This window comes from Brachionichthys hirsutus, chromosome 15 (genome assembly GCF_040956055.1).
Source record: "Brachionichthys hirsutus isolate HB-005 chromosome 15, CSIRO-AGI_Bhir_v1, whole genome shotgun sequence".
Lineage (NCBI taxonomy): Eukaryota > Metazoa > Chordata > Actinopteri > Lophiiformes > Brachionichthyidae > Brachionichthys > Brachionichthys hirsutus.
This window is the reverse complement of record NC_090911.1, coordinates 8,480,382-8,496,197: the sequence shown is the minus strand read 5'-3', so window position 1 is coordinate 8,496,197 and position 15,816 is coordinate 8,480,382. Positions and strand designations below refer to the sequence as shown.

At 42.1% G+C, this 15,816-nt stretch overlaps 2 protein-coding genes across 2 annotated transcripts; one reads left to right on the top strand and one right to left on the bottom strand.

Moving 5' to 3' along the window:
* Positions 1-270: 270 nt before the first annotated feature.
* LOC137904424 (serotransferrin-like) lies at positions 271-7,685 on the bottom strand. The gene is made up of 17 exons (XM_068748600.1): positions 7,643-7,685; positions 7,396-7,544; positions 6,472-6,574; positions 6,206-6,397; positions 5,512-5,641; positions 5,252-5,307; positions 4,045-4,208; positions 3,800-3,953; positions 3,526-3,683; positions 3,314-3,410; positions 3,200-3,220; positions 2,584-2,748; positions 1,999-2,149; positions 1,350-1,417; positions 1,082-1,263; positions 466-658; positions 271-305 (listed from the first exon to the last, which is right to left on the bottom strand). Exons 1-17 carry the CDS (start codon positions 7,683-7,685, stop codon positions 271-273), a joined length of 2,061 nt encoding a protein of 686 aa, XP_068604701.1.
* A 4,400-nt stretch (positions 7,686-12,085) lies between these two features.
* LOC137905126 (protein FAM131A-like) lies at positions 12,086-14,574 on the top strand. The gene is made up of 5 exons (XM_068749358.1): positions 12,086-12,121; positions 12,338-12,449; positions 12,537-12,719; positions 13,867-13,959; positions 14,066-14,574. Exons 1-5 carry the CDS (start codon positions 12,086-12,088, stop codon positions 14,572-14,574), a joined length of 933 nt encoding a protein of 310 aa, XP_068605459.1.
* Positions 14,575-15,816: the final 1,242 nt, after the last annotated feature.

The window sequence follows — 15,816 nt, the reverse complement described above, 5'->3', positions numbered from 1 at the left end:
GTTAGGGTTAGGGTTAGTATAACATTCGTATAACATTCACTTTTTAACAAAGTTGGTGTCACATTAGGTGTCGACAGCATGAGAAAGAAAGGACATGATTGGTCACGGAATGGTTGATCAGTCGCAGTTATGATATGCATCTGCTTTATGAAAACAGCCTTGCAACAAATTTCAGGTGAAAATACAAGGCAATCATTGTTGAGTGTGAGAATTTTGTGTTCAAAATCACTGAGAGCCTATGTGGGGCCAGGTAATCCTCTAGTTTTCCCCCTAGCAGCAATGGAAAGTGCAAGCTTTTTCCAACCCTGTAAGAAAAACAGACAGACAAAAAGAAGATTTTAAAAAATATGGGGAGTGAGGTCCAGGCTTTTGGTATTTTTGGTGTGTGTCATTTAACTGGGCTAAAAATATAGCATTTTAAATTGAATCTTTCAACTGACTGCATCATTATTAGCACATACAAACCTGGGGTGTTTTCACTGCACTCTCTCAGTGATTTGATGACATCTGTGTACTCTGGTCCCAAAAATTTCTCAAAGGACGTTCCAATAGGAACCTCCTGGAGACACTTAGTGGAGTCCTTGAAGAGAAGATTCTTGCTCGTTCCTGACTGGAACATCTTGAAGCCATTCGGGCTACTATTTAGAACAAACTTGATCTAAAGATTAAAAATAAAGATACGATTTTTTTTCATCTTTGTGAAGAAATTAACAGGTGTTTATTTGGAAATATTAACTGTAAAATAATTTTATTTAACGTAAATGGGGACATGATAACGTATTGAACTAGAAAGAATTTCAGTACCGGTAAATCCACAGCCAATGACAGAAGAAAAAAAATCCTTTTACATAAAAAAAAAGAAGAGAAGCTGAGTGGGAGAAAGCCATTTACTGTTAATAAGTATAGGAGACAACTTAAAAAAAAAATTCAAGCACAACAAATTGATCAGATAATTTAATTTAATAATTCAACAAATTTCCAAAAACATTCAATAAATCTGGAATGTGAGATAATAACATCCTTCTGGCCTCCTGCATTAATCTTCTTGTTCAATGTTATGGATTATCTTGCCGTCACTAACCTGTTGGTGAAGGAGAAAGTTGACAACCTTGTCACGGATATCTGGACGAGTCACCACAGCATGTGCCGGAACCACAGCCAGGTGGCAAGAGGCGTATTCGCTGACATTCACTGGTGCCTTATTAGGGCAGATGAGCTCGTAGTCGGAAGCATTCACACCACTAGCCCACGGTGGACCATTACCTTTTACGACAAGATGTGGTGTGGAAGAAGGTTAGTTTTGCAGGACACATGGCTGAAATGAAAGCAGATCGGTTTTGGTCTCTCACCACCACTGTTTTCTTCAACGGTTGTGTGTTTGATGAAGGCAACATCACCGGCATTGTCAAACAGACATCTGTAACAATATCCAACACATAAAATTGTGTATTATTATCTGATTTTTCCTGAATTGTTAAATTTTGGGGGGGGCAAAATGTATATCAAGATTCTGATGCTACCATCATGTCAGTATATTTAGAGAGTTGAGGTTGGGAGGATGGTTAGCTTAGCTTATAAGTATTAATATGGGACAGGTTGGCGGTGTCAAAAAGATTCTAAATTAATACAATATGTCTTCTTTTTTTCCCGCCATGTTGAAGCAGAATTGTAAACATCTGCTTATTGGAGAAGTTGAGTCTTGCTTGGTCAGGATATATCATTGTGTAAACATTCCTGTTTATAGATGAAATGAGATACATGTTGTTAATCAGATGCCGTGATATGAGATGCGAGACGCTGTAGAGGACAGCCAAACTAGCGGTTTCACTTTGCTAGAGGTCTCTGACCTAATAAAGGCTAACAACTCTTTTTCAAGAGATCGGCTTCGGCCTTCTTTTTTAAATTCTCAGAAAGCAAGCAAATGTATCTGCTTCCCAACCCCTCAAACAAGTTCTGATTTTATGGATAGAATACTTTGCAGTGTACGTTGCTCCTTACCTAAAGGCGCCGGCATAGCCGTAGTACCGCTCTTCAGAGCTGGCTTTGCACTTGGCCTCATCTCCCACAGGTTTGCCACTGCCCACACACTGTTTACAGAACGTGGAGTCGGGGCTTGCTCCAGGGGCACAACCGCTGCTGAAGAAGCTGCCTGCGGAGCAGGAAGAGAAACGGTCAGCATGACGTGCTGGAATCGCATTCAGGCGTAGAGAGGGCAGTCGCATCTCCTGGAGACGGGCATGTCTTCGAGTGCAGGAAATGTCAAGGTGTTCAAAAGCACAGAAGTTGTGGATGCTAGAAATACAAAGCTCTAGAAAAGCACTTTGACCCAGTTGTTTCAAGATTGTGGTTTTTATATCAGCATTATATTATTTCATCTGAAAGGAAGAGTCTCATAATACGGTGAATGCAAAATGTTCTTCCAAACATTTCCTTCACCCTTTCTCCCTCACAAAACTCACCTGTTCAGGACTGCATATTCCCTCACACCCTAACCTCACTGTTTTTCATTGTCATTGTAATCAGCGCTATATGAATCAATTAGTATGTGAAAAGTATTTTTAAGCAATGCAAACAGTCTCTTACCGAAATTGCAGTGTTGAAGCTCTTTATGGATTATGCCCATGGGCACGTTCCAGCCAGCAGTTCTGCCGATTCCTGTGTGACAAGACTTCTTGCCTTTCAGCTTCTCCCAAGTCAACTTTGAGCTCTTCTTCACCACAGCGACGGCATGATAAGAGGATGCTGACTCTGTGAGGGTCGTAGTGCAGAAAGCAGGGGCAGATGAATCACAGGAAATACTGTAGTTCATTTATTTCAATGCTCATCATTGAAGTGGGAAATATACACATTTTAATAGAATAAATAGGTCCTTTTTCATTTTTCTGCTCTGTCACTTACAATGATTTTCTAATAACTTCCATTATGCTTCCCAGGGAGAACAATGTGGTTTAGTACTTTACACAACTCATTAATGAAATCTAGTTCATTTATTCATTTATCAGTGGATGGTATTTTTTTCCCCTCAGGAAGCATAGGTCTCTACATATTATAATAGATTCTTATAATATCTAAATTCAGAGTTCCAGCACCACAGTCTGCAAATAATTAGACAATTAACTCATTAAAAAGTATTCATATCAACAAATTCATTTAATATTTAATTTCATTTATAACAAATAAATGCAGCCATATCTATTACCTCCAGATTTGCCGCATTTCTCTGAGAAGAGACACAGAAATGGGTAAATATTACTCATATAGAAAGGGAGAAAAGATGAACAGGATTGTACAGTCTCTGCACTGACTGCCATACCTTTCTCATACTGCTCCACCAAAGCAGGAATAAGACCACACTTGCCAGCTGTGAACACCTGTCCTCCATCAACTGCAACTGCGTCGGCTTCTTTTTGCTACAGGATGACAGAAACAGCAGAAAATCAGACTTAAATACCGTGAAATGGAGCAACAAAAAAAAAAGCCTATATGGTAGTCATGGATTTCCATGTTTTCATACGAGTGTTTTACCAGAATCATTTGCAGACAAGCCTCAAATGTGGAGGCAGTCTGGCATTCAATGGCAGGGGCTCCCCCGTTAGCACTGTTCCACTCATCACATTTTGCTTTCTCATCGCTACCAACAGCGCACCATTTAATGGCAGGAGAAGCAGAGGCTGGGCTTTGATCTGGAAAGTGCAGGAAAACATAATCCATAAGCCAGAGCCTTCCATCTCAATATACCGGTAACTGTTTATGCAGTGGTTTGAATGCTAAATATGTTTTAAATTATTATTGACAGTACCTCCCTTGAGGGATTGGATAATGCTGACGTACTCATCACCCAGATACAGGAAGGCATTCATGCTTGAAGGCAGCCGCACCAGCTTCTTTGTTGAGTCCTTGAATATTAGATTTTCGGCAGGTTCATAGCCAACAGAGGAGAAGAGTTGAGATCCCTAAAAAAAAAAGGCAAGAAGGAAGCAGATGTTCTTAAGTAAGTACTTGTTACACATACTGCCACAGGTTTGTGTATTAGCTTCTATATACCTGCACTGAGGTGAGGCTTGTCCAGATGAAATCAGCCAGCGCTTGGTCCTTGCGTGTGACAACAGCATGTTCGGGCACTTTGGCCAGGTGGCACCTTTCATAGTCGTCGATAGCGGCCCTTGTGTTATCCGTGCACAGCAGCTCATAGTTGGATTTCTCATTCTCTGAAAGTGTCATAAAGTGTTTTAAATATTTTCTCCGTCAATTTATTCGACCATCACATTTCGCTTTTCGTGTAGCAAAGGAGTATTCTATTTCTATCCCAGACAACGATGCTATTTATGACAACGATAACCACGAGTCTACGAGAAAATGGATTAGCTAGATAACCCAGAGTGAAGTTATCTTTTGTAATCAATAACAGTGCACTCCACATTCACATGGCAAAATCACACGAAAGAAAAAATAATGAAAAAGGCACTTTTGAGCAAAGGACTCCTCAATAATTACAATTTGATCAGTCTGCTACAGACAACTTGATTTTGAAAGGGACAAACAAGATTACATATTCATCTGAAATATTTTGGTTTCTTTTCCTTTTTCTGATGAATTGCCGTCTGTGTAACTGCATGTAAATGACGAGGAGCTACAGAAGAGAATCCCGAATATATTCAAATAGTGGCAATGCCTGACAACATTTATGTTGTTCTGTTGTTAACAATAATAAAAAAAACTGTGGCGCAGTGGTAAGCACTGTTGCCTCACAGCGAGATGGTCGCAGGTTCGTCTCTGACTTGTGGCCATTCTGTGAGGAGTTTGCATGTTCTCTCCGTGTCTGCGTGGGTTCTCTCCGGGTTCTCCGGCTTACTCCCACCACCAAAAACATGCAGCTTAGGCTGATTGGTGACACTAAAATTGCCAGTAGGTGTGAGTGTGTGTGTGGCTGATTGTCTGTCTCTGTGTTGCCCTGCGATGAACTGTCCAGGGTGTACCCCGCCTCTCCCCCATTGACTGCTGACATAGGCTCCAGCTCGACCCGTGACCCGCTACCAGACAAAGCGCTTGGAAAATGAATGGATGGATTGGACATTGTAAAAAAAAAACCTATAGGAAAAGAATGTTCCCTCCAACTGATTAGAAAATGAAGATGATTGCATTTTACAGTTTAATTTTTCTATTTTGAAAAACTGACTAGTTTATTTGGCTGATTTGACTGTGAGTCCATAATTCAAACAGGTATTCGATAAAGTGACAGTGAGATACTGACCAGGTACAGTGAGATGATTCACAAAAGCAACTTCTCCAGCACCGGTTTTTAGACACCTGTTTGTTACACAAAACCACATTTGCATTACTACAATTACTTTATCAGGAGCAGAGTGTCCTTCCACAGGAAGAGCAGGTTTAAGAAAACGTCAAATGAAATCACACGATGACATATTATCACATCACAGAGCTTGAACGCATAGAACTGGAGAACAGTCAAAGTCATGTTAGATTAAGGGTCAAATAAGGACCAGCACTGACTGGAAGGCTCCATCGTAGCCATAGAAATGCTCCTCTTGGGATCTGGAGCAATCTCCTTTGCATAGCTGACAGAGTTTGCTGCCCCGTTCTGCCCCAGGGGCACAGCTGGCCGAGAAGTAGTTTTGCACCGCTGTAAAACAAAAATCATTGTCATATGAGTTTGTTAAACCTCGAGCGATAGGTCCAATCCTCTGTAATACAAATCTACTGTCCACCATCAGGATCAGCATCAGCATTGTATTACACATTTTAATGTTTAAGTCCACATTTAGTCTTTGCCCATTCTCAAGGTGCAAAGGCTGTTTCAATTCTAGGTGGAAAGTACTGGATCCATTTTATGGGCCTATTGTAGAGTAGTCAAAATGAGTAATGGACTAAAAATGACCAAAATCAGTCCTGAAAACATGGACTATGTATAGGAGGAGATTGATATTTTGGAAAGAATTATGGTTATTTTTCCTTCACTGTTAAGCTGCAGCAGTGCTAGCAAGTGTTGCCCTCCTGGTTTAAGTCTTCATGCTAGACATACGAGAAGATTTGACCATAGCTTCATTTTTAACGTGCAGATATAAGAGTGGTATCAATCTTCTCTTTAGCGCTATAGCAGCTGCAGTTTTGACGTCTAACATTTAACAACATTATAAGCACCCGTTTCACACTGACATTAATGTTATACTAATGTTGCACAACTCACCTTCTTCCAGAGAGATTATGTCAGGGCCTGGCCACTGCAACAAATCCAAGCTTATCAGGGTTCCGATGGGTATGTTCCAGCCTGCAGTTTTCCCCAAACCGGTGTGACAGGATTTCTTCCCCTTGAGATCTCCGATGTTGAAGCCGCTGTTCTTCTCCACCACAGCAACAGCATAGTAACAGGTCTCGGAGGCTGGATGCACGCAGAACAATCATGAGTGTAAAGTTCAAGGGTCTTCACTCACACAACTGACTGGTAATACTTACAGGGGCTGTATTGCTCAGCGATAATGGGTTGCAGGTCGTAGTTTTTCTGTCCAGCAAGGTAGATGTCCCCGCCATCCAAAGTGATGGCATCTGCTTGACCAGCCTAAAGAAACGGCAACCAGCAGCATGATGCGATCACACCAACAACATACATGCATCGAACATTGCTGTGCATGTACTATATATTGCATAACTGCAAGACTATGGCATGCCATTCAGGAACTTATTATACATAGATATCAAAAGTGAGGTCTGAGAATATGGACTATATAAGAGGAGCATTTCAAAAAAGCCCTTGCAGATCTGTTTCCGTTGAAAGTCGGAAATCTGGTCCCCTGACGGGAATCGAACCCAGGCCGCGGCGGTGAGAGCGCAGAATCCTAACCACTAGACCGATGTTTTCATCCATGTATCCCTGTGCACGGAAATCTCTGAATATATTTATGGCAATCTCGGCATATATATATGGACATTTTCAAATATATATTCGGTGCACGGTTTCATATATATATTCCGGAGTTCGGTCCATATTCTCAGACGTCACTTTTGATACATATATATAATAAGCCATATTTAAAGCAAAACCATGTAAATACGCTTTCACTTCTGTGAAAATGTAATACGAGAAGTTTTTTTCATCGCAAGTCACTTAATTTCCGCTATAACCTTCAAAATAAAAGCCTTCTATACAAATTGCTGAGCGACAGGAAATCAAACTAGTACTGGTAACATAAACATAAATTAGGTTACAATTGCGGTACATTAGTTTCTTGTCGTTAAGGAGTTACACTTTGGAGTATTTCAGATTTGCTCTTGAGCAAATTATCTGAATCTTACAGCCTTAAAGGAAAATTAAAACAATTGATCATCATTTAATTGATGATCATAAAAGTGTTGATGCCGCCGTGGATGTCTCCTCCTTACCTTAATTGAAATGATACACTCGAGGGAATTCTGTCTTTTCACGCAGGCGAACACGGGATATGCGGCTGCGAGGTCCGTACATTTTTGATATTCTTTAGTTGACGTTACGCACCATCTCACCGAATCAACTGGTACTGCAATCACGGTGGCTTCACATGTAGATGGTTATAGAAAAAAAGAAAGTGTTAGCCCAAAACAAATGCAAATACACAGAGATTTATAAGGTTCAAAACAACTCCTGAATTACCCAGGCATGTGAGCAGCGCAGCGAGGAGGAGGGGGGTCGTCATCCTGGACTTCGGAGTGTCCGAGCAAGGAGAGCAGGATGTCCATGTTGTGAGAGCTGTTTTTATAGCAAACCTCTCTGAGCAGGGGAAAAAAGAAAGTTTGCTCAGGTTTCAAAATGTCTGCGTGTGCGTGTGGGAGTGGGAGTATGTGTGCTGGTACGCTCCGACATGTCCACACTGTAGATATTCAAATACACTCCTACAAAACCTTGACATTATTTGCACTGAGCTGAAATTAACCAGCTCGCCGTGACACAAAGACCTACATTCATCAAGGTGGACATTTGTTTTATTTATTTTATATTCTAATTCAATTTAATTCCATGTTTGGTTAATTTATTTTAAAATCGTATTTATGTGATATTTTTCATGTACAGTTCCTTTCTGTTTCTGTTATTAAGCGCCTCTCCAGTTTCCCTCTAAAGACAAATAGTTAATGAATAATTGGACTGAAGTGTTCATGGGGCTTTATGCATTATTATAGATTTTTGTGATCAACCAAATCAGGCATATTTCCACGGTGTTAAATAAGAGTTTACATTACATAGTAGGAAATGTTGCAACCCCCAATGGGAAAATGCTGAAAGGATACGGAGAAGAATGGAAATCCCAAAAATATGCTGCACTTTGCAGTATTAACCAGATGCACAAGACGGATTTGGATGCTGCACTGCAGCAATATGAGGAAAAGAAACCTCAATCACATGTATAAATCCTGCTTTTGCAATATTACTTGACTAGTACATTTTCTTCAAGTATAAAAAAGTATGGCACAGAAAGGCTTGTGTCACAGGTATTTATATCACATTATTGTTTTATTTCTATATAATCAATGCAGACATAATTTGAATAGTGCCAAATGCATTTTCACTTTATGGTTTGGCTCACAATTATAGCGAAACTCTTGAATAAATACTAACCTAATGAATATTACTACTTGACACAATTAACTGGCTACATTCATTTATTTTCTGTAACTGCTTAATCTGCGTAGGACTGACTTTCAATATTGACAAGCTGACTTTGGGCGGAGGGCGGAGTACATCGTGTACAAGTTACCAGGCACATCGAGAAATAAACAGCCATTATCACTCACATGGATGGCTGAGAATTCATTCACCAGCATTTTTAGTGGTGGGAGGAAGCTGGAACGATCCAGAGAGATCTTGCAAACATGAGGGGGTCATGGTGTTCAGGTTGATTTGGTTACATTCCGTCACTGGTATTTCAAACTTAATTTTTGAACTTTATTTTGAATGTTCTGTGTACTCTTCTTCTGGTGTATCATATTGTCAAGCTTCATTCAAAACTGAAAGAATTGGACAGGGATCTGAAGTAAAGTGAATGGTCTATTATCCAAATGCTCTGAAAAAGAAAATCAAAAAATGATTAACGTATTTTCCGGACTAAAAGTCATGCTCAGGTGCGACTTACAGTATGTATATTAAAATATGTACAGTAAACTATCAAAAGTTCCAACTCAAGTATCCGCGACAATTTTTCATCGTTACTTCTCGTGTGATTTCGCTCAGCACTGAGATCTCGCGAGAAGTCACGCAAGGACTAGCCGTAACCACGTCCGTGTGACTGGCTGAGCTCCGAGGTAGGGAGCTCAGCTCATGCAACCGAGGACGAGTTCGAGGCTCAGATAGACGGACGTGCTGCCCTCATGAATGACGACGGCATGTTGGAGATGAGTAAGGAAATACTAACACAAGAAAAAGATTCAGAAAATGAAGAAGAGCCCGAGGAGTTATCTGGTGTTGGCCCTTCTGCAGCGGCTCGCCGGTTATTTGCGCCTTCCATTGCTGGTGTAGACATCTTTCCAGTACTACGCTCAGTCAGTACACACGACACAGGAGACACGTTTATCATTTTTTCGTATACGTAGCCACACTCGGCTACGCTCTGGTCAGATCCAAAAACTTAGCACAGGAAGGCTCCACCTTTATTTCTTTAGAACAATGCGTAACCTTCCGCTCAACACAGTAGTGGCAAGTGGTGCCAACCTAACATAAATAGTAGTGGCAAACATCTCTCTCAACATCTGGGCTAGCACCTAGCGGAATTGGTGCGAAAGGCAAAGAAGATTCAATCAGCCATTGAAGACATGCTTCGATCCGTGAAAGCGCAAAAATGCCATCGAATCAGCTCTCGCCGTTTATAGAGGCATTTTGAATGACATGAAGAAACAGTGATCTCAGTTGCCAAATGTTTTTTTTCCAGAGATTTACTAAAATAGATTACGTTTTTAATACTTTTCCTCGATGCGGCACGTAATTCTACTATTTTGAATTTTTGTAATCAATATTTGCACATTATACAATCATGAAATACGACCTTGATTGTTGGACTCGGCCCACAACAACACACCCTTGTTGTGTATTTATATATTGGGAGGAGACACACATACAGTATATATTTTTCTGGATGTTTCTAAATGACTGCCATCCCCTCCACCCATCCCTCCATCCAACCAGCTTGAGGATATGCCGCTTCTTCATTCGTCTTTGTTCCAGAACCGAGGTTCCACTCCACTGTATTCAGGATTCACCAGCGAACAGCGGCTGCAGTGCTCTGCAACGAGGCTGCACGGGCAGGAGGAGGAGGAGGAGGAGGAGGAGGAGGAGGGTGACACCGCCTTGCGCTGATGACGTTTACCAAATGTCACACGCGTTGATGACGCGTGAGACATTTGGACAGCCCGTCGAAGCCATCTATTGAGCAACAAATGGTGCTGGAGAACTAATACTGTCCTGGAGTTCGGGAGATGTCTCCGCCGTTCCGTGCAGCGTCCATGATCTGCTAAAAGGAAGGGTCTGCACCGGGAGGACAAACGGCGCTCCGCCATCTGTTGATCGGCCCGGAGACAATTAAGCGCATTATGAGCCGCAGAGGTCCGACTTCCAGGTTTGTACTGAATTCAATCGGGCGTCATTAGAGCTATTGGTATGCAGAGAGAGACTTCAGAGATTTCCAGGAGAAGCTGCGTTGCGCATCTCGTGCGCTGTTTTACGCGCGCGTGCATTTTTAATTGCGGGCCTGCGCCAATCCACGGCCGGGCGATGTGTTATTCACTGCGTCGCTTCTGTTGCCAGGAATCCCAGCGATGCGGCTCCCCGCATCCACGCCACGCTCAGGCGTGGATGGCTGCAGTCGGGCTGGCTTCATTTGATCCCACTTGTTGGTCTTGTGAAGCCACATCACTCCCTCTGTGGATGTCAGACGATCGTCACTCGCACGCACACACACACGCACACACACAAATTAGCCGGCAGCGGATGAATCACATTTGAACACTTCATGTGTTGATATCAGGATGGATGGCAATTCATTCAGCAGATAACATCTGGCAGATCAGTTCATTGATTTGTGTTTTCAAGAGCAGCTGCAGAGGTTCAGAAAATAAGGACGAAAATCAACGTAATAGCCTAAAATGTATTTAACATATTTAATATTCATTATCAAGTTGTCATTCATAATAAAGGTTAGAGAATAGTATATATATATTCATCAGTTTTTCTTAGATTTATTTGAACTTATGTGTGAGACATTAAGACATTTTAATCAAAATTACTAAGAACCAAGAAAATGACATTAATGACACTGGATTTATAGTTAATATTTGGAACACATGCTTTATAGCCAAACCTTTCACTCAGTTAATTTACTGTATTAACTGACTGTCCTCCAAAATACTGGGTTTTTTTTCTTACTAAGAATCATACTCAATTAGTGTAAATAAATATACCATTCATTACTGTTTTGTGTATCTACACTAGCGGTCAGTAAATGACTTGATATTTACTGTCATACATTGATTTCAACCATTGATCCTTTCTCCACATTGTAATGTGGATAACTAAAACGGCGATCAGCTGTTTTTAGGACAGCGGGAGGGGAACCACTGGGGCTGTATCCTAATACTGTGTGCGCTGTGAGATATGTTGGCTTCTGATGACCTCATACAATCAGGTGTCTGTGTTTGCAGTTGTGGTTTAATTCAAAGCAGAAGCTGACTTGTGTATTGCAGGCACAGATTTAGCTTATTCACCAACTTCAAGATTCTGTCATGTTTATGTTCTTTTGGGGGGGCTTTTTTTGGACGTGGATTCGGTTGGGTAGCACTATCGCTTTTAATAGGGATCAGCAGCTTTGGCTGGAGCCGCTTAGAAGCCGGTCACGTGCCTTGCATGTGTTTGCATGGATGCTGCATGCCACATGCCCTCAACCCCGTCAACGATACAACCATTTCAGACAGTTTCGCCGACTTACCATGGCTTTAGCATCTGTGCAGTAAATGTAGGGCATAGCTGTCTGCTTGTCAGCCTCACAGTACTTTAAACTATAGTGAGCCCAAGCTGTGACTTTTAGTCGAGCTGTGACATCGCTGCATGTCAATGATGAGGCTGAGATCAAGGAGCAGGGAAAGAGAGGAGGTAGGAAATTATGTCTAATTTTTATTATTATATGTAAGCTTTTTATTTAAAGAGTTTTCTGTGGGGAAAAAAAATCTTCCAATGTAAAGTACCCATTCAGCGGTCCTGGAAGTATTGCCGTCGCTGACTGGAGCTGGGTGTGATGCATAAATAAAAGGGTTGTTTTCCATTTTTTGTTATTTTGTGCACTGGTGAGAGCCCAAATCTGTCTTTCAGGTGAAATTTGAGGAATGTGAAATGATTCCAAAGTCTGGGAAATCTCCAGCAGACTCAAGGAAAAGTGTTGGCATCCACGAATTTGCAGCACTCGCCAGATCTTCCTTGAATGGTAACCCTTTTAACTTTACATATTGAAGCTTTGATTGAATGTCGTCAACTTTCAGACTGTCATCTCTATACCTCTCTCCGTGAGCAGGCATCTCTCAGGCAGTGAGGGACCATGTGACGAAGCCCACCTCCCTGGCTCAGGGTCGGGTCGCCCACCTCATTGAGTGGAAAGGTTGGCCAAAACCTGCAGAGCCTCCACCGCCTGCATACTCCCACTTTAGTTCCTACTGCCATCTGACTGAAGGAGAGAAGGAGGCTCGATTTGCTGCAGGTACTCATCTGACTTTTAGTCAAGTGTGTGTTGCAACCAGATTACATTTGGTGTCTTGTTAGTGCACTTTCTTAATCATCTTAGTTTAGCTCCAACATCACCTCTTGGTCAGCGCTAACCTTCTGTTAAGCATCTAATCCCCCCCCTGCCATATATCTCTGTTTATCAGTAGTTCGCCCCACCCAGTGCACCGTCTCCTGGGTAAGGGGCAGATGGCGGCCTATTGGACTCTTGTCCCAGAATTTTTTACTGCCTACTGATGCTTCAACAGCTACTTAAATGCATTTTACAGTTTCTTATTCTACATTATAATATTAACTGAATATTTTATGCATTTTTGACTCTTGGTCAGATAAAATTACCTGCTTCCCGAAGCTCTTTGAAACGGCTATTGGCTGATATTTTATGATCAATCCTAAACCCACAATTTTAATTGATTATACTACCGCTACTTTTTTCACACGCTTTGAACCCTGTGGCTTTTACAGCGATGCCACTCATTTATGGATTTTTACAGGCTAAAATGCCACCAATACATTTAGCCTCGTCACATCGGACCAATGAAATGATCAACCAGGTCACAGTGGACCAATGAAACCGTTCGAATAAACATCAAACACACTCAAACTACATTATTCAGATCAGTCATTCCCGCTTCGTACACACACTGGATTGACATTAATTTAATTGGGGGGGGGGGGGGAATCGGTTTACATATACGTTTCGTGTCACGAACGGAGTCAAAGAAAGGATTAAATTTATGAATTCCACTTGATTTAACTAAAAGTAAAAAAAATATATGTATATTTCTGTGTAAATATCTCCTGTAACAACGTAGACACCTGCGGCTTATCGACAGGTACGGCCTGTACAGAATCATTTCTCCTTTTCAATTCGGCGGCTGCATCTTATAATCAGGTGCGCTCCATAGAAGCGGTCCTTACGGCATTTACTTCCCAAAAAGAGGAATGAGACATGGCTGCAATATTTTTCCAACCTTGTATAACATGGATTTTAATATTCCCACAAAACTGCAGAACAATCATATTGGCTTCGTCTCACTCGGATAGACGTGACATCCCATTTAATGAGTCGCATGAGCGGTTGCTGGTCTGAAACCAGTTTGCTCACCCTGTGTTGCTGCTAGGAGTCGCTGAGCAGTTTGCCATAGCTGAGGCTAAGCTGCGTGCCTGGGCTTCTGTGGATGACGACTCACACACCCTCTCCGCACAGGGTTCAGGTAGGTCATGAATTTCTACATCACTGAAAAACAGTTCACCTTCCCACCCCTACCCCAATTATCCACCCATCCTCAGGTGCTCTGATTTTTCTTGCTCCTCCCTCAGACAACTCTGCGTCCAATCGTATCACAGCAGCTCCACGGCAGCCTGAGGTCAATGAAAGTGAGACACCACCCTCCGACATTCCCCTGGGCTCCAACAGCAGCAGCCTGCTTTGCGGTAGGCCTGGATCGCACGGTGACCTACATTCATTGCAGACCAGTTCACCGACACCACCCAGCAATTGCATGAGCCCCTTCTTCGAGGAGACGACTCTGGATGGTCAAGGGGAGTCGTCAGGTCCTCTGCAAGAGCAGCACAGCGAAGTCTGCATCCACGGCAAGCCCGATTGGAGGCCTCGGGCCAGGAGCAGCAGGTTCGACTCCTGCTACTCCACCTCCGAATCGCCTGGAGAAGAGGACGAAGAGGACGAAGATGGCAGCGTGTTTCACGAAGCTCGGGTGTGGCACTGCAGCGCGAGAGGCTTATCCTCTGACCGGACCTCCTCCGGTGTGGCATCATTCGATGAAGAGGAGGAGAGGGATGAAGTAGAAGAGAAAGTGTTTTTGATGTAATGTGTCATCCATCTTTCTGTCTCTTTGAATCCTTGTTGATTCTGGATATTCCATAAGCTGTAACCGTTTTCACCGTTGTCCACCTCGTTTTCTTCCTCCTTTCCCTCCTCTGATCATTTCTTCTCCACTCAATCACTGCCTTCCGTCAAATATCATATACACATACACACTATATAGACATGGGTGTGTGTCTGTGTGGTTCCACCAGAATGTAAATCTGTTGTTCAAACTGAGTTTTGTACATTTCAGTGAAGCGTTGTGTTGCTATTGATGCGTTGGTTTTCTATGGATATTTTGTAGTGCTGTTTTTTTCTGGGTCATGCTGTGTCATATGGATCAGAACATGTTTGATACTAAATATCTGAATGTCCTGCGTAAATAAAGGCCTTTTCTTTTTGAAAGGTGACTGAAGGTGTATTTTTCCTCCTCACACACACACTGAACACACAAAGAAGGAAAACACAGCGCCTCAACTCAACCTTTTAAGGCGTTTCGTCTCCTTTTCAGTTTAATCATTCTTTCATGTACAAAAACAACTTCATGTTCTCTGAAAAATAACCATGGCTGCAGGATTTCAAGTGGATCCCTCTCCTATGTACAATAGCATGAAGGTAGATCCCATCCAAGCATTTCCATACACAGCATATACAGGCCAGTGCCATATACAGGGAGCTACGACAGACTTATTGCTTTGCTATGCTGCAGATTATTTTAGCAGTATAAACTCTCCACATGTAACTCCTTATGCGTACAACACATTTTAGATGCAAACGAAAAGCGAGACAACTGCACAAATGTTCACACGTATAAAAAAAATGAGGTGGTGTGATGGGACGACATCGCATTGAAATATGGCTCAAAATCTGTTGGAAGGCTGACTCACTCACACGTTACCACAGCTGAACTTAAACGTCATCGATGTGCTTCATACAGTAGTTACATCTCTCATTGCATTGGCCGTCAGGCTGTATTAAGATGAGCGTAACGTCCCAGCGTTAATATCTACTTGTCGCACACATGTGTGCGTGTGCTTTGTGCAACAGCTATAATCTCCATTTCACTCTGAGCTCAAGTGTTGTTCCTTTTCCATAGAAACGCATTAGATAGTAAAGTCACATGGATGTGAGTATGGGGGGTGGGGTGGGGGGGGTAGCTAAAGTGACAATAGTGACTAGTATAGACCATTTTAAATCAGACCCTGTAAAGCTAATCTAGGCTATACGTGCAATAATTAAACTAATG

What these genes read in the sequence shown, in the direction of transcription:
- LOC137904424 (XM_068748600.1), bottom strand. Translation starts at nt 7,685, where the DNA reads ATGACGACCCCCCTCCTCCTCGCTGCGCTGCTCACATGCCTGG. An exon ending in CGCTGAGCAATACAGCCCCT is followed by an intron (nt 6,398 to 6,471) that starts GTAAGTATTACC and finishes GCGTGCATCCAG; the next exon opens with CCTCCGAGACCTGTTACTAT. An exon ending in GTGCAGTGAAAACACCCCAG is followed by an intron (nt 306 to 465) that starts GTTTGTATGTGC and finishes TTTTTCTTACAG; the next exon opens with GGTTGGAAAAAGCTTGCACT.
- LOC137905126 (XM_068749358.1), top strand. Translation starts at nt 12,086, where the DNA reads ATGAGGCTGAGATCAAGGAGCAGGGAAAGAGAGGAG. An exon ending in GGAGGCTCGATTTGCTGCAG is followed by an intron (nt 12,720 to 13,866) that starts GTACTCATCTGA and finishes TGTTGCTGCTAG; the next exon opens with GAGTCGCTGAGCAGTTTGCC. An exon ending in CCTCTCCGCACAGGGTTCAG is followed by an intron (nt 13,960 to 14,065) that starts GTAGGTCATGAA and finishes CTCCTCCCTCAG; the next exon opens with ACAACTCTGCGTCCAATCGT.